This window comes from Bufo bufo, chromosome 2, assembly GCF_905171765.1.
Source record: "Bufo bufo chromosome 2, aBufBuf1.1, whole genome shotgun sequence".
Classification (NCBI taxonomy): Eukaryota; Metazoa; Chordata; class Amphibia; order Anura; family Bufonidae; genus Bufo; species Bufo bufo.
In genome coordinates this window covers 511,221,100-511,244,930 of record NC_053390.1, presented here as the reverse complement: position 1 = coordinate 511,244,930, position 23,831 = coordinate 511,221,100, and the positions used below count along the sequence as shown (strand labels likewise).

Below are 23,831 nucleotides of genomic sequence, written 5' to 3'. Positions count from 1 at the left end.
TAGTTTTTTCTTGCATCGTCGATTTTGACTTTTTTGCAGTTTTGCCTTATGGGTGTTTAATAGTATGGGTGTTTTCACACATGGTGATGCCCATGATGCTTATTTTTTTATTGCTTACCTATTTTTATTTTGGGGAAAGGGGGCTGATTTAAGTTTTATATTTTTTTAATTTTAATTTAATATTTTTTAAAATATGTTATATTTTATTTTTTGCACTTTTTAATAGTTCTCATATGGAACTTTAATAAGCAATCGTCAGATTGCTTCTCTCATATACCCCAGCATTAGCATTGGGGTCTATGAGAGTTACACTATATTCCTATGGAGCCCTGCCATATGCCAGGATTACAGTGGCTTCTTCACACACCATCCGGCTCCCCTGAACCTTGCTAGGGGGAGCAGTACACACCTGAGCTTCCGTGGTTTTGCACTCCCAGATGCTGTGGTCACAGTTGACCACGGCATCTGAGGGGTTAAATGTCTGCGATTGGCATTACCGCAGATTGCGGACATTAGCCATGGGTGTCTTCTGTGTGAAACAGCAGTCACCCGGTTGCCTATGGCGCCCACTCCGCTCTAATTGGAGGTTAGATGGAATCCATCACCCTGATTAGTAATACATGAGTAGTACTGCAGATATGGAGTTCAAATTGCTCTTTTTTATTTTCCTAGCAGCAGAAGGACCCGGCTTTGCATGGGTATATTTCATCTATTTCATTAGATTTTTGTGTGTGTCATTAAAAGATATCGACAGTATCCAATATAAAGATGACATCTACAGTACCCCGCCCCTTTAAAACTGACCTACAGCAGCGAAGAAAAATGGCTGGGTTGTTATGGAAACCTGGTGTAAAACTGTGTGTATGTGGAGACTAAGGGCCTGCAAGCTTCTATTGGCTGATAAGAGTCATGTGACCAGGCTTCTATTGGCTAATGCATTTTTTGGGAATATCTCACAGAGGGATGTCCTTTTGAACAGTTCACACTCAGACAGCAGTACTGTGCTGTCTAAGCGTGAGCTGCAGGAAGAAAGTCACCGTCCCTCCCACCCCTGAAGCTGATAGAAGTTGATTTTTACCTTCATTTTTCCAATCCCTGTCGGCTGAGGCGTGGGGGCGTGGTCTAACCAGATTGGAGGTGTGGCTTATTGGGTCCTGGGGCGGGTTTTTTAAGTCCGTCTTTTGAGGGTAGCCTGAATGCCCACCCTACCTGGCCCCTGAACTGTTACCTCCACAGTACTCCGCTCCCTTAACATTGTCATTCACAGCACCCTGCCCCTTTAAAGCTGACATGCTGATGTGTATACCAAGTTTCGTTGAAATCGATGGTTGAATTTTTGAGTGATCGCGGGACATACATACAGACATACATACATATTTACATACATATATAGGTCCTTCTTTATATATATATAGATTGCCCCGTTCCCCCACTGTCAGCACTCAGAACTGTTTTGAAATACATTGTCAGGACTGCCATGCATGTGCACATGCGTCCTCTCCATTATGTTAGAACAGCACAGCAATCCGGACTGTGTATTTAAGTGAAGCTTTAAGGTGACAGTGGAGGAACAGGGTTCAATAGGAAAATAAAAAATAGTGATCTGGACTTCATATCTGTGGTACTTTGCATGTATAACTCTAGATAATAGTCCAATATGGGGGTGACGGATTCGCTTTAAAGTATAAACCTAAAACCTCTTTTTGATAAATCTATCTACCATTTTTCATGATTACCAGCATACCCCCTTGGCTTTTTGGTCACTTTGATCATAATGTCATGACAAATGAAATTATAAATATCTTAATATTGGACTTGGAAGGACAGTTTTCATATCCTAGTTTTTATCAGTATGTGGGCAGTTAGAACTATCTCCACCATTTGGCAGTAGTTTCTATTTGAGCCCTGATGCACTGTGTGTGACATCATAGGGAAACATGTTGTGACGCCAACACTCATACTTATACAGTGGTCCCCCAAGTTACAATATTTATTGGTTCCAGGACGACCATTCTATGTTGAAACCATTGTAAGTTGAGTAATCGGTTCCACAGCCCTAAAATGTCATCCAAGATAAGAGAAAGTGAAGATTTAAGAAAAATAAGCAGATAACTAAGACAGATAAAGCAAGTATTTACATATAACAGTCAGGAATAGCTGCTAACTAGCTACTAATGAAACAAGTTTACCAGAGAAGTGCTCTTGAATGGTTGGATCTGGGTCTGAGACATTGTATGTTGAGTCTACTTTCAACTTACGATGGGTCAGAAAACACCATTGTATGTTGAAAATATTGTATCCCGAGGCCATTGTATCCTGAGCTATCACTGTAATTGAATAAGTGTTACTTTATCCTCTCAGTTTACACTGACATAACCCCTGAAGTTACTTGAGACTCCAGTATTGATCTATAGAGGACTGTCTTTGTGTATTTGTTGTAAGGAAAAAGTGCAGATATTTTTTGATTATCAGAGGACATACAGTTTTTACTTTGAATTAATGGGAGACACTTGTATATACTGAATGAACATCTCTGTGTACCCATAGCGTCATCTTTGTGGGTGGCTCTTTTCCCTGAACAGGGCCTCCATTGGGTGTTGTAGAAGGTTCCTGACATGGCATCGCCCTTATCGAAGCAGCCATTCCATTTTGATAAGCAGAGCCAGTATAGAATAGGGAGATACTGTATTAGGGTGAGTCTAACCCATCCCCAGTTCTGCTGGATTGATAACATTAGTATATTTAAATTATAATATCAATAATGGTTACGTTTTATGGTGGACATTCTCTCCTATGGTTAGGTCATCAATAGTTCAGTACCAAAGAACCCCCTTAAGCAAAAAATATTAGCTCCAATTATATAACTGTGCTCAACTCCTTTTAAACAACATTATCTGCTGTTATACTTGAAGATTTGCATAAGTGAGTGGATGAAAACTGTTCTATAATGACAGTAATTTGTTCCCATTTCTGAGGGTTATAACAGGCTGTTCTATTCTTCTAATTTGATATGATAATCCAGAGACCAGCACCAATTATGTTTGTTTGTACAGAGAGTAGTAAACTGTTTCATTGGTGGATGCCGTCAGGATTTATTTTGCAGTATTTCATATTCACATTACTGAAGAAATTCATATTTACTGGTATGAGTTAAAAATACCAGGTTAAAATATCAGTTTCTACAAGATGCAGAAAGGCCCAAATGTTATATGAAGGAGGTCGTGCCGGTGCAAAATACAAATGAACATTCACTAACACACCTTAATGCAAATATCTTCTTGGCCCTGAGTATTATGTGTCACTCTCCATTCTAGGATGGTAGCTAGTACAGCAAGCCCAGGAGGAGCCAGAGCAGAGGATGGGAGTGGTAGTTGTGCTTGCTGTTACAGTCAATCATAGTGGCTTTCCTCACACCGTTGCTCCCTAGGGCCTTACAATGAAAGCAGGGTGCACCCTTTCTTCCCTCCGGGGCACACCTTGAGGTTGGGGCTCCTACCGGATAGTAGTTGCGATGCTTGTGATGTTGAGTGTTTGTATAGATGCAAGTCAGGGCATGTAGAATGCAATGGCCAATGTATGGTGCAGGAGTCAGGAACCAGGTCAGATGTGGCAGAATAAATGTCTCTCTTTATTGAAGTGCACATCCAACGATACATTTACTAAAGTTGTAATGTATCTAACAATAGCAATACACAGTTACAACTGTACACAGTGCATTTCTTCCCAAATGACAATATATAGATTTAGGCAATGATGGGAGTTATGACCCTCTTTCCTCTCTATCTGTCTTAAGTCTCTTCCTGCAGAATCTATGCTCTTGCAATGGTGGCTGTAATGTCCACTGAGGAATACAGGGTTTTACAGATATAACTGGCCAGGTCATGTCCAGGTGTGAATAGTGTCTTAACAGTGTCCCTCACTGCAAAAAAATCTTAATAGCTTTTTGAAGTTGTTTACTTTACTGACTCCCAATGCTCGGCCATGCAGATCGGTTAGACTCTGTAGGTTTTTGGGCCTAAGAAGTAGGATTACAAGTCACAGCTTCCTCTTGCTTCCAAAACTTCAGTGTAGATTAGAACTAGGGGTAGTGATAGTCCACACCTATCCTCCTACAAGGGCTAAACCAGGATTGTTAACTCCAACTGTTGGATCCATACATGGTTATACTGGGTGCAATACATACAATGACATAACATTATATTACATAACATAAAGAAATGAACAATTTGCAGACCCCCCCCCCCCCCTTGCTCTGTGTACTGTGTACTGTGTAAGGAAAAAGACAGACACAGAAGTAATTTAACCAAGGTGGAATTTACTTGGCTCACTTGGGGGCAAACAAGCATAAGGGTTACTACAGTCTTTTAGCAGTCGTAGTGGTTAAAGGCTACAAGAAGCAACAAGCTTAATGGTTTAAAAATATCTCAGTGATACATGACTGTGGCAACAGCCACACAGAAGACTGTTCCTTAAAGTACGCTCACTCTCTCTGACTCCAATATTGATCTATAGAGGACTTTCTTTGTGTATTTGACTGTCTATATATATTTGTATATACACTGATATGCAAAAGGTTAACAATGTTTTGAACTTTTGACTTTCAGGCTCCATATCTCACCATCCACTACAGCTTCGAACATGAGATCACTATCATTTTATATACAATCATCTTGGCTATCTCATACATAAATAGGACTTGCAACTATTTAGCATATGATTAGTTATGCAGCTTCTTGTCATGTAACTGCATTGTTACTGTTTTGCTCCTGGTGGTGGAACAATCTTTTTCTTCTGGTATACTACAAATTACAACCTGTTCTCACATTCCCTAATAGCTCAGTGTGTTATTAGGTTGATTCCCAAGTGAAAGGTCACTGGTTCGAATTCAGGAGCAGCCATGAAGAAGATTTCCCAAGAAAAGAGAAACAGCATCATCCAGCCCATCGACAACGGTATCTCGGCCAAGAAAATTGCCAAACTTCATCATGTGAGTGCCATGACAGAATACAAAATGAAGTCTGTCCATCCATTCCAAAGCCAAGGTGGATGTCCAAGCAAAATTTCGGAATCAATAAGTTGGCTCATCACAAGGTCTATCAGTTCTGGTGCGACAAACACGGCAGTGGAGGTGGCTTGTATGCTTCGTAATAGTGAGATCACAGACATCCATGCAAGCACCTTGAAACGCGTGTTACACAGGTCTGGAATGGTTGCCTGAAAAAAGGTGAAGCGTTGGCTCGAGTTTGCAAGAAAGTATGAACAGTAGAAGATTGGAAACGGAAATAGACTGGGCTCTGATGGGTGCATATGAGTCTGGAAGAAACAAGGGAAAAGGGGTCTAGCAGATCAAGAAATTCAAGGAACTGTCAAGTTCGGTGGAGGAAGCCTGATGATAGGGGTTGTTTCACAGTCAAAGATCTTGGATACTTGACCAGGATTGATGGTGGTTTTGCAGTAGCAGGGTTAGTATTGGTGGTACACAATACAATACTAACAAAATAAAAAAAGGAAAAATTTTAGGAGCAAACTAGTAAATTACAATGCAGTTCCATGAAAATAATCTGCATAAGTAATCATATGCTAAATAGCTGCAAGACCAATTTATGCATGAGATGTTTGTCTATAAAATGATGGTAGTCTCACATTCAAAGTTGTAGTGGATGGTGAGATATGGAGCCTGAAAGTCAAAAGTTCAAAACATTGTTACCCTTTTGCTCATCAGTATATATATATACAGTACAGACCAAAAGTTTGGACACACCTTCTCATTCAAAGAGTTTTATTTATTTTCATGACTATGAAGGCATCAAAACTATGAATTAACACATGTGGAATTATATACATAACAAACAAGTGTGAAACAACTGAAAATATGTCATATTCTAGGTTCTTCAAAGTAGCCACCTTTTGCTTTGATTACTGCTTTGCACACTCTTGGCATTCTCTTGATGAGCTTCAAGAGGTAGTCCCCTGAAATGGTCTTCCAACAGTCTTGAAGGAGTTCCCAGAGATGCTTAGCACTTGTTGGCCCTTTTGCCTTCACTCTGCGGTCCAGCTCACCCCAAACCATTTCGATTGGGTTCAGGTCCAGTGACTGTGGAGGCCAGGTTATCTGGCGCAGCACCCCATCACTCTCCTTCATGGTCAAATAGCCCTTACTTTCCCAATTTTTCAGCTGACTGACTGACCTTCATTTCTTAAAGTAATGATGGCCACTCGTTTTTATTTACTTAGCTGCTTTTTTCTTGCCATAATACAAATTCTAACAGTCTATTCAGTAGGACTATCAGCTGTGTATCCACCTGACTTCTCCTCAACGCCACTGATGATCCCAACCCCATTTATAAGGCAAGAAATCCCACTTATTAAACCTGACAGGGCTCACCTGTGAAGTGAAAACCATTTCAGGGGACTACCTCTTGAAGCTCATCAAGAGAATGCCAAGAGTGTGCAAAGCAGTAATCAAAGCAAAAGGTGGCTACTTTGAAGAACCTAGAATATGACATATTTTCAGTTGTTTCACACTTGTTTGTTATGTATATAATTCCACATGTGTTAATTCATAGTTTTGATGCCTTCAGTGTGAATCTGCAATTTTCATAGTCATGAAAATAAAGAAAACTCTTTGAATGAGAAGGTGTGTCAAAACTTTTGGTCTGTACTGTCATATATATATATATATATATATATATATATATATTAGCAGAAGGACCCAGCTTCGCACGGGTATATTTCATAAATTTTTATTTTATGTTTCCGTGTGTCGTTAAAAGATATCAACAGTTTCCCCCATAACAGTGACCTCTACAGTACCCGCCCCTTTAACAATGACCTCCACATTGCCCGCTCCTTTAACATTGACCTCCATAGTGGCCGCCCCTTTAACATTTCCCTCCACAGTGCCCGCCCCTTTAACATTGACCTCCATAGTGGCCGCCCCTTTAACATTTCCCTCCACAGTGCCCGCCCCTTTAACAATGACCTTCACAGTGCCTGCCCCTTTAACATTGCCCTCCACAGTGCCCGCCCCTTTAACAATGACCTTTACAGTGCCCGCCGCTTTTGCAGAGCCTGCCCCTTTAACAGTGACCTCCACAGTGCCTGCCCCTTTAACAGTGACCGCCAATTTAGCATTGACCACCCCTTTAACAGTGACCTTCATAGTGGCTGCCCCTTTAACAGTGATCTTCACAGTGCCTGCACCTTTAACACTGACTTTCACAGTGACCGCCCCTTTAACTGACTTTCACAGTGACCGCCCCTTTTACAGTGATTTTCATAGTTACCGCGCCTTTAACAGTGGCTGCCCCTTTAACAGTGTCTTTCACAGTGGCCGCCCCTTTAACAGTGACTTTCACAGAGACTGCCCCTGTAACAGTGACTTTCACAGTGACCGCCCCTGTAACAGTGACTTTCACAGTGACCGCCCCTTTAACAGTGACTTTTACAGTGGTCACCCCTTTAACAGTGGCCGCCCCTTTAACAGTGACCACCCCTTTAACAGTGATTTTCATAGTTACCGCGCCTTTAACAGTGGCCGCCCCTTTAACAGTGTCTTTCACAGTGGCCGCCCCTTTAACAGTGACTTTCACAGTGACCGCCCCTTTAACAGTGACTTTCACAGTGACTGCCCCTTTAACAGTGACCGCCCCTTTAGCAGTTACTTTCACAGTGGCCGCCCCTTTAACAGTGACTTTCACAGTGACCACCTCTTTTACAGTGATTTTCACAGTGCCCGCCCCTTTAACAGGGACCTTCATAGCGCCCGCCCCTTTAATAACAGTGACCTCCACTGTGCCCGCCCTTTTAAAACCTGGAGTAAAACTGTGTTTATGGCAGTTGGGATTTGAAGAGAAAGACTTGCAGGCCTCTATTTGCTAATGCAGGTCTTTTTTGGGGAATATCTCAGGAACGGTATGTCCTAGAGAGCTGAGTTCCTGTGTGCCAAATTTGTTGAAGATCGGTCCAGTCGTTTGGTCGCGCATAAAGAACGTCTATGTAACGGTCGCGTACACACACACACAGGGGGAAGGGAAGTGACCACTGCGCTCCACCTTTACCCCTGGCCCTGCCTACTTGCCTCGCGAGTCCTAATGACAGGGGACAACTGGACGGCAATCCCTAACTTGGAGTAAGTGCAGGGATGACAGACAGACAAACAACAGGACGTGAACGGACCGAGACAATACCAGGAAAGCTGCAAAGTACAAATGGAGCAAGCAGAGAATTGTCAGGAGAAGCCGGGGTCATAAATACCAGGAGAGCAGAGAAGTACAAGAGGAGTCCTAAGAGAGTAGTCAGGTGGGAGCCGAGCTCACAATACCAGGACGGATGCGCAGTACAGGAGGATCAGGCAAAAGGATGGTCAAGGAACAGGATCAGGTAAGTATTCAGCAGTCCAACAAATACCAGGAACCTAGAAATTAACAGGCAACCTGTAGCCAGCAGGCTGCCTGTATTTATAGTGGGGAGTGAGGGTCATGTGACCGACAGACCAACCAGTCGAGCACCGAGTGATCAGCTCGGCGCTCAAGGCAGACTTAGGAGCAAGGAGCCACCCAGCTAGTAAAGCCGCCCTGGGAATGAGGTCAAACACAGAACCTCATTCCAAAAGCTAAGCAACAGTTCTGCGGGCAATGGGGGACCGAGTGCACCTTCGGAACCCCGTGACAGTCTAGACGTCTAGTCAGATAGACAGATAGACAGACAGACAGACAGACAGAAACTCATTTTTATATATATAAGAGATACACTGCTCAAAAAAATAAAGGGAACACTTAAACAACACAATGTAACTCCAAGTCAATCGCACTTCTGTGAAATCAAACTGTCCACTTAGGAAGCAACACTGAGTGACAATCAATTTCACATGCTGTTGTGCAAATGGGTTAGACAACAGGTGGAAATTATAGGCAATTAGCAAGACACCCCCAATAAAGGAGTGGTTCTGCAGGTGGTGACCACAGACCACTTCTCAGTTCCTATGCTTCCTGGCTGATGTTTTGGTCACTTTTGAATGCTGGCGGTGCTTTCACTCTAGTGGTAGCATGAGACGGAGTCTACAACCCACACAAGTGGCTCAGGTAGTGCAGCTTATCCAGGATGGCACATCAATGCGAGCTGTGGCAAGATGGTTTGCTGTGTCTGTCAGCGTAGTGTCCAGAGCATGGAGCTGCTACCAGGAGACAGGCCAGTACATCAGGAGACGTGGAGGAGGCCGTAGGAGGGCAACAACCCAGCAGCAGGACCGCTACCTCCGCCTTTGTGCAAGGAGGAACAGGAGGAGCACTGCCAGAGCCCTGCAAAATGACCTCCAGCAGGCCAGAAATGTGCATATGTCTGCTCAAACGGTCATAAACAGACTCCATGAGGGTGATATGAGGGCCCGACGTCCACAGGTGGGGGTTGGGCTTACAGCCCAACACCATGCAGGACGTTTGGCATTTGCCAGAGAACACCAAGATTGGCAAATTCGCCACTGGCGCCCTGTGCTCTTCACAGATGAAAGCAGGTTCACACTGAGCACATGTGACAGACGAGTCTGGAGACGCTGTGGAGAAGGTTCTGCTGCCTGCAACATCCTCCATCATGACCGGTTTTGCATTGGGTTAGTAATGGTGTGGGGTGGCATTTCTTTGGAGGGCCGCACAGCCCTCCATGTGCTCGCCAGAGGTAGCCTGACTGCCATTAGGTACCGAGATGAGATCCTTGTGAGACCATATGCTGGTGCGGTTGGCCCTGGGTTCTTCCTAATGCAAGACAATGCTAGACCTCATGTGGCTGGAGTGTGTCAGCCGTTCCTGCAAGACGAAGGCATTGATGCTATGGACTGGAATCCAATTGAGCACATCTGGGACATCATGTCTCGCTCTATCCACCAACGTCACATTGCAGCACAGACTGTCCAGGAGTTGGCAGATGCTTTAGTCCAGGTCTGGGAGGAGATCCCTCAGGAGACCGTCCGCCACCTCATCAGGAGCATGCATAGGCGTTGTAGGGAGGTCATACAGGCACGTGGAGGCCACACACACTACTGAGCCTCATTTTGACTTGTTTTAAGGACATTACATCAAAGTTGGATCAGCCTGTAGTGTGTTTTTCCACTTTAATTTTGAGTGTGACTCTAAATCCAGACCTCCATGGGTTGAAAAATTTGATTTCCATTTTTTTTATTTTTGTGTGATTTTGTTGTCAGCACATTCAACTATGTAAAGAACAAAGTATTTCAGAAGAATATTTAATTAACTCAGATCTAGGATGTGTTATTTTTGTGTTCCCTTTATTTTTTTTGAGCAGTGTATATCCCTCCTATTGTTCTAGTATATAATGCTCCTCCGTCCCCCCACTGTAGTGATAGTGTGTGTGTGTATATATATATATATATATATATATATATATACCCCTTGTAGTGCCAGTATATATTTCTCCCCGCCCCCCCATAGTGCCAGTATACTTATAATGCCCCTTGTAGTATCAGTGTATAATACTCCTCCCTATACTGCCAGTATATAATGGCCCCCTGTAGTGCCAATATTTAATGCCCCCTGTAGTGCCAGTATATAATGCCCCACTGTAGTGCCAGTATATAATGCTTCCATCTATACAGCCAGTATATAATGCAACTCCATAGTGCCAGTATATAATGCTTCCCCCTCTGCAGCCAGTATATACTTCCCCCTGTAGTACCAATATAAAATGCTTCCCCCTGTACAGCCAATATATAATTCCCCCCTTAGTGCCAATGTATAATGCTCCACTCGTAGTGCCAGTGTATAATGCTCCAACCTGTACAGCTAGTTTATAGTGTTCCCCTGTAGTGCCACCCCTAGTACCAGTATATAATGCCAGGTGGTGGCAGGTATACATAATGCTTTTTAGTCTCTTCTATCTTCCTTGGTGCCCCCGGTGGTGCCATTGTTGAGTATATATAAAAATAAAACAACCCTTATCTCACTCCCATCACCTCTCTTGCACCAGGTCTCATCCAATGATGTGATCACACGAGACCTAGTACAGAAAGTCATGGTGACATAATTACAAGGTGGTGTTCTAGACGGACGTCTACCCGCGTCCCCGACATTACCAGCCTAACAGAAGAAATGCGGTGTGAGTCTCAGATGGCACCAGCTGGGCGTAGTTTCTTGGGCACTAAAATGCCATATCTGTGAAAAAATTAAAATTTTTATTTTGCACGATCCACTGTGTTAATTTCTGAAAAATATTTGTGGCTTCCAAATGCTCACTCCACCTCTTAATACCTTGCAGGGTGGAGTTTCTAAAATAGGTTACTTCTCGGGGGTTCCATTTATTATTTTAGAGCCTTTGCAGCCTCTACTCAAATCACCACTTTGAGCCTCAAAATGCGCATAGTGCTTTTTTAATCCTGAGACATCTCATACATTCAGCCAAAAGATTAGGGCTACATGTAGGGTGTTTGTAAACCTAGGAAGCACTGCTGAACGTTCACACTGGCACATGTTGGACACAACATATTAGGCAGTGAAATGCCATATCTGTGGATTAATTTTTGCAAAACAACTTTAGGGTAAAAATCCTCACTACACCCCTTGATGGATATGGTTTGTAAAAGGGGGTCATTTCTTTAGGTTTTCTTTTTTTGAGTTCACCTCAGGGCCTCTATTATTGTCAGCCAGCGCTGTATAAATCACCAAACTTGGCCTTGAATGCGCATGGTGCTCCTTCTCTTTGGACCCCTGCAGTGTGCCCAAACAGCACTTTATCCCCACATAGGAGGTATTGACATTATTGGGAAAAATTATGCAACACAATTTGGGTTGCTTTCTCTCCTATTACCACTTGTCAAAATAAAAAATCTGGGGCTAAAGCAACATTTAACTGGAAGCAATAAAATTTTACTTTTTCAAAGCCATGTCTTTCTAAATTCTTTGAAACACTTGTAGGGGGGATCAAAGCATGACACCCCTTGATAACTTCCTTGAGGGGCGTAGTTTCCAGAATGCATTCACTTTTGAGGGGTTTCCACTGTAGGATTTCCATTCTGAGCCCTATTGTGTGCCCATACTGCATTTTACACAAACATATGGTATGTTCCCTTATTCAGCAAAAAAATGGGTTGCGAATTGTAAGGTGACTTTCTCCTGTTACCGCTTGTGAAAATGAACAATTTGGACCTAAAGTGAGATTTTATTGTATGAAACAGTTGTGGAGTTAAAGTGCTCACTACACTCCTTGATAAAGTTTCCAAAATGATGTCGCTTTTGGGGGGATTTCTACTCTAGGGGTACCTCAGGATCTCTTCAAATGTAACAATGCACCCATAAACCATTCCAGCAAAATCTGCCCTCCAAAATTATATGGCTTTCCTTCCCATTTAAGATATGCAGTGCTCCCATACAGCAGTTTACAACCACATATGAGGTGTTTCTGTAAACTGCAGAATCAGGGTAATAAATGTTGAGGTTTGTTTTGCTGTTAACCCTTGCCATGTTACAGGAAAAATGGATTAAAATGGATATTCTGGAAAAAAATTAAAGCATCATTCATTTTGCTTTAATTCCTGTGGGACACCTAAAGGGTTACCAAAATTTCTTAAATGAGCTATGAATAATTTGAGGGGTGTATTTTCTAAAATGAGGTCATTTATGGGTGGTTTCTATTACATAAGCCCATCAAAGTGACTTCAGAACTGAATTGGTCCTTATAAAAGTTGGTGTTTGAAAATTTATTGAAAATTATATCGACCTGAATTTACCATGAACATGAAGTACAATGTGTCACAAAAACAATCTCAGAATCACTTGGATAAGTAAAAGCATTCCAAAGTTATTAACACATAAAGCGACATATGTCAGAATTGAAAAATTTGGCTTGGTCAGGAAGGGACATAAATGGCCTGGTCTGGAAGTGGTTCATTTAAAGGGCTAGTATAGGTTTAGAAAAACATGGCTGATTTCTGTGTTCTTTACCATTTAAATCTATTGCTGGGTGAATTAAAGGAAGAGAAAAAAAATGCTGAGTGAATTGAAGGAAGAGGAAAAACAACACAGCTCTGAGCCTTATAAAAATATATATCAGACAATAAATCAGCACAGAATTTGCAGTAACTGAGTAAGTTATTGGATTTGAACTGCTATCCCCAGGTTCTGCAAGGCAACAGTCTAGGAGCCATTATGCCTTCTTCTACCATGTTTCAGTGTCAGTAATAAAGTTTTCATAATTTATATTTCCAGAACCTTGTGGATGCATTTCAGCACACATCACTAAGGAAGAACATTTCAGTTTACAAATCTGATGAATTTGACAGTGGGTTTCCAAGGTAACCGATCTTCATTTTGAAAATAATCTTATTGCATTGTGACCACATCTAAACATATATAAATATACACTGAACAAAAATATAAACGCAACACTTTTGGTTTTGCTCCCATTTTGCATGAACTGAACAGATCTGAAACATTTTCTACATACACAAAAGACTCATTACTCTCAAATATTGTTCACAAATCTGTCTGAATCTGTGTTAGTGAGCAATTCTCCTTTTGCCGGGATAATCCATCCCACATTACAGGTGTGGCATATCAAGGTGCTGATTAGACAGTATGAATATTGCACAGGTATGCCTTAGACTGCCCACAATGAAAAGCCACTCTGAAATGTGCAGTTTGATCACACAGCACAATGCCACAGATGTCGCAACATTTGAGGGAGCGTGCAATTGGCATGCTGACTGCAGGAATGTCTACCAGAGCTGTTGCCCGTGCAATGAATGCTCATTAAGCCGTATCCAAAGGTGTTTCAGAGAATTTGGCAGTACATCCAACCGGCCTCACAACCGCAGACCACGTGTAACCACACCAGCCCAGGACCTCCACATCCAGCATGTTCACCTCCATGATAGTCTGAGACCAGCCACCCGGACAGCTGCAGCAACAATCGGTTTGCACAACCAAAGAATTTCTGCACAAACTGTCAGAAACCATTTCAGGGAAGATCATCTGCATGCTCGTAGTCCTCATCGGGGTCTGGACCTGACTGCAGTTTATCGTCGTGGGTAAATGGTCACATTCTATGGCGTCTGGCATGTTGGAGAGGTGTTCTGTTCATGGATGAGTCCCGGTTTTCACTGTTCAGGGCAGATGTCAGACAGAGTGTATGGCGTTGTGTGGGTGAGCGGTTTGCTGACGTCAATGTTGTGGATCGAGTGGCCCATGGTGGCGGTAAGTTATGGTATGGGCAGGAGTATGTTATGGACAACAAACACAGGTGCATTTTATTGATGGCATTTTGAATGCACAGAGATACCATGACGAGATCCTGAGGCCCATTGTTGTGCCATTCACCCACGACCATCACCTCATGTTGCAGCATGATAATGCACGGTCCCATATTGCAAGGATCTGTACACAATTCCTGGAAGCTGAAAACATCCCAATTCTTGCATGGCCAGCATATTCACTTGACATGTCACCCATTGAGCATGTTTGGGATGCTCTGGATCGCCGTATACGACAGCGTGTTCCAGTTCCTGCCAATATTCTGCAACTTTGCACAGCTATTGAAGAGGAGAGGACCAACATTCCACAGGCCACAATCAACAACCTGATCAACTCTATGCAACAGAGATGTGTTACACTGCGTGAGGCAAATGGTGGCCACACCAGATACTGACTGGTTTTCTGACTCCCCCCCCCCCCTTCCCAGTAAGGCAAAACTGTGCACATTTCAGAGTAGACTTTTATTGTGGGCAGTCTAAGGCACACCTGTGCAATATTCATGCTGTCTAATCAGCACCTTGATATGCCACACATCTATGAGGTGGGATGGATTATCTCGGCAAAGGAGAAGTGCTCACCAACACAGATTTATACAGATTTGTGAACAATATTTGAGAGTAATGGGTCTTTTGTGTATGTAGAAAATGTTTCAGATCTTTGAGTTCAGCTCATGCAAAATGGGAGCAAAACTGAAAGTGTTGCGTTTATATTTTTGTTCAGTGTAATTATTAATGTATCAGGAATGACAGCTTTAACTCTTCCATGCCTGGAAAATAATCACAAAATAATCACATACAGTAAGGCTACATGCACACGACCGTCATGTGATGCACATTTTTTAACTGCCATCACACGTCAATTTTAAGACCAATAGTAGTCTATGGGGTTATTCACATGGCAGTTTTTTGGATGGTCAGTGAAAACGGAGGTAAAAAATATAGAACATGTTCTATCTTGTCCGTTTTCACTGACGGACTGCCCCATACATATTTTGCACGGTATCTTCAATCAAGATGGCTGCGATGGCCTCTCCGCAAGCAAATGGATAAAAGTGTTTATTTTTATCAACCTTATTACATAGAAACCTAGAATGTGTCGGCAGATAAGAACCATTTGGCCCATCTAGTCTGCCCAATATACTGAATACTATGGATAGCCCCTGGCCCTATCTTATATGAAGGATGGCCTTATGCCTATCCCATGCATGCTTAAACTCCTTCACTGTATTTGCAGCTACCACTTCTGCAGGAAGGCTATTCCATGCATCCACTACTCTCTCAGTAAAGTAATACTTCCTGATATTACTTTTAAACCTTTGCCCCTCTAATTTAAAACTATGTCCTCTTGTAGCAGTTAAAAAGTGCAAGGCCTCATTTGTAGCATCAGATGCCGCGATCAGAGAGGTGTTCAATAATGGGGCGTGGCTCGATCGTTGTTCCTCGTCATTGCCCCTGTTACAATACAAATGAATGCGCTTCGTGACGACAAAAGGATATCGCTAATATGAACATAGCCAAGTATTTTGAAGCATTTAATTTTCTCTGCAGAGCATTCCCAGTAAATAATCATGCACTTTTGAGAACTGTCTTGTTGATGTACATGTAAGTTTTATATTGCAATATAAATACATATTCATTTCTCATTTTAAGTTCTAGCACATCTTCATGTTATGAATTTTTGGAAAGCAAACTAAAAAATGAGTTAATTCGGTCTGAAAAACGAAGATCAGCTCTGGCAGACAGTCTTAAGAGTGCATACCATGCTATAGAATATCAGAAGAACTGCTTAGAGTGGCAAGACCACGATATTACTAGTAGTAAATCAACACTTGAGAGTCTGCTGATGAGACAGGAGGTATGTTTCTGAGTAAAGCAATGTAGAGCAATAAGGTTGATCTGTGTTGTAAGATAGGAAATTGCAGGGGCTATGCTATTAGGTATAAAGCCACTCTTCTGTATGCTTCACTATCAACTAAAATATAATGTGTCATGAGAAAACAGACTCTGAATTGGTTGGATAAGTAAAAGCATTTAAATGTTACTGCCACATAGGTTGATTCTAAATAAATTGAATATTGGAATGCCTTAAAATGTATCTTTTTAATAGTACCGTTTAAAATAATAGGCCCAACAGTAATGAAAATAAACAATACCTCACTTGGAGGTTGCATACAACTGCCAACCAAAGATGAACTGGTAGGGAGAAAAAATTACAGCCAGGAGGTGTGTACACTGGCTCACTCAGAGGGTGAGTTAGGAAGAAAACAAGGATAGATTATAAGAGGGAGACAGATGCTGGGTCTCTTCCCCTCAAAGTGTCCCTGTATCCTAACTATAAACAGAACCCTCTCTGACTGTCCCTAGATGGCCCTCAGACCTATCCGTTGACTGCCCAGCTTCGTCGGAAGCAAAAAAGACCAGTCACTTGCTAGGGCAGGCAGACAAATAAAAAATAAACAATGTCCTTACGCGTTTCACTGGCGGATGCCAGATCATCAGGGGACCAAACAATGCCAGGATCGCAAACAGTGACAAACAATATGTGCCTGTCACAGCCTAAATTATAGGCTATGGCAATTAATAAGACAGTCCTATCGATATATCAGGATGTACTTAGCTTGTCAGGTAGTTAGATTGCGTCCTCGGTCCGCACCTCTCCTGCGTATGGCAGTGGGAGCGGGTTACTAGCGCTGGCGTCCTTTTTAAACCTCGTGCGTCGCATAGGCTCCTCCCCCCCGCAGCACATGATCCGTCACGTGACGCATGACGTATGCCGTCACGTCACTATCGGGAATCACACGATCGGGTGCGGCAGAAAGCCATCCATTCTATTGCGGCTGTATCTCATCAATATCTGATAGGTCCAGCAATAATAGGGGGGGCGGATGCCAAGGTAAACTGCTGGCGATGTGGAGGTGGGCTAATTCCACTCGCCACCAGTTACCTAGTATTCCGGCTAGAATAGCCAGATAGAGGTGCGTCGCTCCGTACAGTCACAGGAGGCGCTACCTAGGGTATTTAAATAGCAACTTAAATGGTCAAAGGCTGGATGGGTATACAGGGAGTGCAGAATTATTAGGCAAGTTGTATTTTTGAGGATTCATTTTATTATTGAACAACAACCATGTTCTCAATGAACCCAAAAAACTCATTAATATCAAAGCTGAATATTTTTGGAAGTAGTTTTTAGTTTGTTTTTAGTTTTAGCTATTTTAGGGGGATATCTGTGTGTGCAGGTGACTATTACTGTGCATAATTATTAGGCAACTTAACAAAAAACAAATATATACCCATTTCAATTATTTATTTTTACCAGTGAAACCAATATAACATCTCAACATTCACAAATATACATTTCTGACATTCAAAAACAAAACAAAAACAAATCAGTGACCAATATAGCCACCTTTCTTTGCAAGGACACTCAAAAGCCTGCCATCCATGGATTCTGTCAGTGTTTTGATCTGTTCACCATCAACATTGCGTGCAGCAGCAACCACAGCCTCCCAGACACTGTTCAGAGAGGTGTACTGTTTTCCCTCCTTGTAAATCTCACATTTGATGATGGACCACAGGTTCTCAATGGGGTTCAGATCAGGTGAACAAGGAGGCCATGTCATTAGATTTTCTTCTTTTATACCCTTTCTTGCCAGCCACGCTGTGGAGTACTTGGACGCGTGTGATGGAGCATTGTCCTGGATGAAAATCATGTTTTTCTTGAAGGATGCAGACTTCTTCCTGTACCACTGCTTGAAGAAGGTGTCTTCCAGAAACTGGCAGTAGGACTGGGAGTTGAGCTTGACTCCATCCTCAACCCGAAAAGGCCCCTCAAGCTCATCTTTGATGATACCAGCCCAAACCAGTACTCCACCTCCACCTTGCTGGCGTCTGAGTCGGACTGGAGCTCTCTCCCCTTTACAAATCCAGCCACGGGCCCATCCATCTGGCCCATCAAGACTCACTCTCATTTCATCAGTCCATAAAACCTTAGAAAAATCAGTCTTGAGATATTTCTTGGCCCAGTCTTGACGTTTCAGCTTGTGTGTCTTGTTCAGTGGTGGTCGTCTTTCAGCCTTTCTTACCTTGGCCATGTCTCTGAGTATTGCACACCTTGTGCTTTTGGGCACTCCAGTGATGCTGCAGCTCTGAAATATGGCCAAACTGGTGGCAAGTGGCATCTTGGCAGCTGCACGCTTGACTTTTCTCAGTTCATGGGCAGTTATTTTGCGCCTTGGTTTTTCAACACGCTTCTTGCGACCCTGTTGACTATTTTGAATGAAACGCTTGATTGTTCGATGATCACGCTTCAGAAGCTTTGCAATTTTAAGAGTGCTGCATCCCTCTGCAAGATATCTCACTATTTTTGACTTTTCTGAGCCTGTCAAGTCCTTCTTTTGACCCATTTTGCCAAAGGAAAGGAAGTTGCCTAATAATTATGCACACCTAATATAGGGTGTTGATGTCATTAGACCACACCCCTACTCATTACAGAGATGCACATCACCTAATATGCTTAATTGGTAGTAGGCTTTCGAGCCTATACAGCTTGGAGTAAGACAACATGCATAAAGAGGATGATGTGGTCAAAATACTCATTTGCCTAATAATTCTGCACTCCCTGTATATCAATGGTGTGAAGATGATGCATATCGATAGATGAATTAAGTCACCCCATACATATAGATCTTACATGTCAGGGGACTGAACGGACAGTATATCTATCGGTGACCAATAATGATCACCGAAAGAATAAGTCCCATGTGGACTAATACGTGGGCAAGGAAAAAGAAGTAAGAAACTGGCGTGGTCTTGAAGGGATTAAACAAGCAATTGATAGTGCTCATTAATCTGGAAAGGATTAGAAGGCCATTTCCAAGCCATTTGAGGTTCATCATTCTACAGTGAGAAAGATTATTCACAAGTGGAAAACATTCAAGACAGTTGACAATCTTCCCAGGAGTGTATGTCCCAGCAAATTCACCTCATGATGTGGAATGCTCAGAGAAATTTGAAGAATGCAAGAGCAGCATAAAAGTTTCTACAGGCCTCACATATTAAATGTTCAAGTTCAAGACAGTAAAATTAGAAAAAGACTAAACAGGTAGGGTGTGTTTGGAAGGGTTCCAAGGAGGAATTTTTTTTTCTTTCTAAAAAAAACATGGCACCACGGCTTACAGTGGCACTGTACTTTCATTAAACTTTTGACATATTATAAAGACATATCAAAAGTTGTGGTTGTGGTGAAGGTTTGAGTGCTGAGAAGCCCATGATCTCTAGAACAAGTTGAGAGAAGCACGTGCTTAACACATTTTCTTTCTTCACTGTAAGGCAGGAAGCAAGACAGACTCAATGGAAAGCCTGTGGACCCATCTCCCTTCCAACTTGCACAGCGAGGAGAGATAGCTAAGTCTATGCTTCTGTCCTCTCATTCTAGAGATCGGTAAAGGTCTTAGTGTTCACAGCCCCACCAATCTAAACTTTTTACACCTCATACCAATTGTTAACCCCTTCCCGACTGCAATCCGTTTATATACGTGATATTTGCACATGCCCCGTGCAGCTACCACGTGTATAAACGTCAAGCCACCTCTTTAATCCAAGCGCCACAAAGCACTTGGATTAAAGCTTCTGCCCCTGTCCTGCTGCTGTCACGGACAGCATACAGTTCAGTAATGCCGGCAAGGGACCAATCAGAGTGGCCCCTTGCCGGCAATCGATCCGATTGGTTAGTCTATGCAGACTAACCAATCGGATTGCGGCAGTGAAAAAATGCCGGTTTCAGGCTCTGATCTGCGCTCTGCAGATCAGAGCCTGAAATCAGGTAGTGTCCTCTTGCCCCCCGATCTGTGCCCCCTTCCTGTGCGCCTCCAAGCCCCCCTTGTGTCCGCCTGCCCCTGAAGCAGTTTCCCCCGCTCATCTCCATGTTCATGCAGCCTGCCCAGTGCCCTGATGCGGTCCGCCCCCTCCCCGCCCCATACATTCCTTCTGCCCCCCCCCCATTTGTGCTGCCTCAGCCTCCCTCAATGCTGGCCATACCCCCCCCTTTCCAGCGCTGCCCCCTGCCTCCGATGCGGTCCCCCTGCTGTGTGTGATGGCGGCGGCTCCATTCATGAGCCGCCGCCATCAGCAGCGAGTGTCAGCTCTATGCTGACACTCTGCTGTAACCCTATAGATGCCGCGGCAGTGGCATCCATGTGGTTAATAGAGGGAGGGGGCTCCCTCTCTCCACCATCGGGGCTGCCGCGCTGCAATGGCAGCGCCCGATGGTTGCCGTGGCAACCGGACGCTTTGCAAAAGCATCCAGTGTTGCCACCTACAGGACATCTGATAGTATAATACTTTGCATGCAAGAGCATTGCAAAGTAAAGTACAGCCATCAGCCCCACTGGATCTTCAAGATCCAAGAGGGACTTGATAAAATAAAAGTGAAAATAATAAAAGTAAAAATAAAGAAATAAATCAAAATGTAAAATTAAAAAAATAAATTGCTTTTTCCTATAAAAAATGAAAAAAAAAAATTACACATATTAGGTATCACCGCGTCCGTAACGACCGTCTCTATAAATATATCACATGATAGACCCCATCTGATAAACACCATAAAAACAATAAAATAAAAACTGTGTAAAAAAAGCCATTTTTGTCACCTTACATCACAAAAAGTGCAACACCAAGCGATCAAAAAGGTGTATATCAAACAAAATGGTACCAATAAAACCGTCACCTCATCCCGCAAAAAATGAGACCCTACATAAGAAAATCGCTCCAAAAATAAAAAACTTATAGTTCTTAGAACATTGAGACACTAAAACATAATTTGCTATTATGATATTATTGTGTTAAAGTGAAATAAAATAAAAAAAGAGTACACATTAGGTATCACCGCATCCGTAATAACCTGCTCGATAAAAATATCACATGACCTGACCCCTCAAGTGAACACCGTAAAAAAAAAAACTGTGCCAACAAAGCCATTTTTGTCACCTTACATCACAAAAAGTGCAACAGCAAGCGATCAAAAAGGCTTATGACCCCCAAAATAGTACCAATCAAACCGTCACCTCATCCCGCAAAAAACTATACCCTATTTAAGACAATCGCCCAAAAAATAAAAAAGCTAGGGGTCTCAGACTATGGAGACACTAACATCATTTTTTTGGTTTCAGAAATGCTATTATTGTGTAAAACTTAAATAAATAAGAAAAAGTATACATATTAGGTATTGCCACATCCGTAACGATCTGCTCTATAAAACTGTCACATGACCTAACCCCTCAGATAAACGCTGTAAAAATAAATAAATAAAAACTGTTCCAAAACAGCCAATTTTTTGCCCCATAAAGTGTAATAATGAATGATTAAAAAATCCTATGTACCCAAAAATGGTACCAATAAAAACCTCAACTCTTTCTGCAAAAAACAAGCCCCTGCACAAGAAGATCAGCAGAAAAATATAAAACATATGGCGTTCAGAAAATGGACACACAAAAACATCATTACTTTTTCAAAAATGCTTTATTATGTAAAACTGAAACAAACAAACAAAGAAAGTAAACATATTTGATATCATTGCGTCCGTAACAACCTGCTCTATAAAAATAGCACATGATCTACCCTGTCAGATGAATCTTGTAAAAAAAAAAAAACTGTGCCAAGTTACCTTGCCTCACAAAAAACTTAATATAGAGCAATTAAAAATCATATGTACCCCAAAATAGTACCAATAAAACTGGCACCTTATCCCCTAGCTTCCAAAATAGGGTCACTTTTTGGGAGTTTCTACTGTATGGGTGCATCAGGGGGGCTTTAAATGGGACATGGCATCTAAAACCAGTCCAGCAAAAATCTGCCTTCCAAAAACCATACGGCGTTCCTTTCCTTCTGCGCCCTGCCGTGCGCCCTTACATCAGTTTACGACCACATGTGGGGTGTTTCTGTAAACCGCAGAATCAGGGTAATAAATATTGAGTTTTGTTTGGCTGTTAACCCATAATGTGTTAAAGAAAAAAATGTAATAAAATGGAAAATCTGCCCAAAAAGTGAAATTTAGAAATTTCATCTCCATTTTCCTTTAATTCTTGTGGAACACCTAAAGGGTTAACAAAGTTTGTAAAAATCAGTTTTGAGTAACTTGGGTGTAGTTTCTACAATGGGGTCATTTATGGGGGGTTCTACTTTGTAAGCCCCACAAAGTGACTTTAGACCTGAACTGGTCCTTAAAAAGTGGGTTTTGGAAATTTTCTTAAAAATTTTAAGAATTGCTTCTAAACTTCTAAGCCTTCTAACGTCCTAAAAAAATAAAATGACATTTCCAAAATGATGTCAACATAAAGTAGACATATGGGAAATGTTAAGTAATAAATATTTTATTAGGCACGACTTTCTGTTTTAGAAGCAGAGAAATTGACATTTTGAAAATTGTGAATTTTTCAAAATTTTTGGTAAATTTGGGATTTTTTCATAAATAAAGGTGAAATATATTGACTCAAATTTATGACTATCATGAAGTACAATATGTCACGAGAAAACAATCTCAGAATGGCTTGGATAAATAAAAGTGTTCCAAAGCAATTACCACATAAAGTGCCGCATGTCAGATTTGTAAATTTTGACCTGGACACTGGGGCATCAATGACCCTTGGTCATGAAAGGGTTAAGCATGATGGTGGAGCGGTAATAACTTGACTTGTCTTACAGTCAAAGGACCTGATCATGATCTTCTCTGTATACCAAAGTATTCTAGGATCTACTGTGATTCCATTAATCCAAAAGTAAAAGCTTGGCTGAAACTGGTTCATGCAACAGAATAATGATCCCAAGCACACCAACAAATCTACAACAGAATGGCTGAAAATAAAATAATAAACTTGTTGCAATAGCCCCAAGTCCAGACCTCAACTCAATTGAAATGCTGTGGAGGGACCTTAGTAGAGCTGTGCATAAACAAATGCCCACAAACCTCTATGAACTGAAGCAACATTGTAAAGAAGAGTGGACCAAAGTTCCTCCAAAATGATGTGAGACTGATAGTCATACAGAACATGATTACTTCATGTTATTGCTGCTAAAGGGGTTTCTACAAGCTATTGATTTATGGGTGCTCTTCATTTTTGTTGAATATATTATGAAACGGTGGAATCTGCTGTGTGTTGTTGTTCATGTGAGGTTGTATTCACCTAATTTTAAGACTTCCTAAGGACCTTCTAATGCTTTTTTTTATTATGCCCTGGTAAAAAAAAAAAAATAATCATATACAATGTACTTTGTTTTTCTCATGACTAGCTTCATCCAGCACCTCACTGTGACTATTTTCTGGGTACAGTGTAGAACAAATTTTTGAGCACATTAATGTATTATTACGTAGGAATGCTGTACCATTATCAACCATAGTTCATCATTAGAGGGTTATTCAACCATATATGGCTGAAAATGAAATACCCATCACATGTGGCAGCCAGAGGTGAATAGTGTTACAGCAACAGCTAACTGTGCCACACTGTTTCTGTAATTCTCATAGAGGTAATGACTGGGATGGGAATGCCCCTTTATGCATATTCAACATTTCAAAGACTACGAA

At 41.9% G+C, this 23,831-nt stretch overlaps 1 protein-coding gene across 1 annotated transcript in view; it reads left to right on the top strand.

Moving 5' to 3' along the window:
* The window catches only part of LOC120991647 (227 kDa spindle- and centromere-associated protein-like), a 91,557-nt gene that overhangs the window by 5,538 nt on the left and 62,188 nt on the right, over positions 1-23,831 (top strand). The window contains exons 2-3 of the mRNA XM_040420442.1: positions 13,212-13,297; positions 15,905-16,109. Of these exons, the coding sequence (XP_040276376.1) occupies positions 13,212-13,297; positions 15,905-16,109 (291 nt within the window). The remainder of the gene's footprint in view (positions 1-13,211; positions 13,298-15,904; positions 16,110-23,831) is intronic.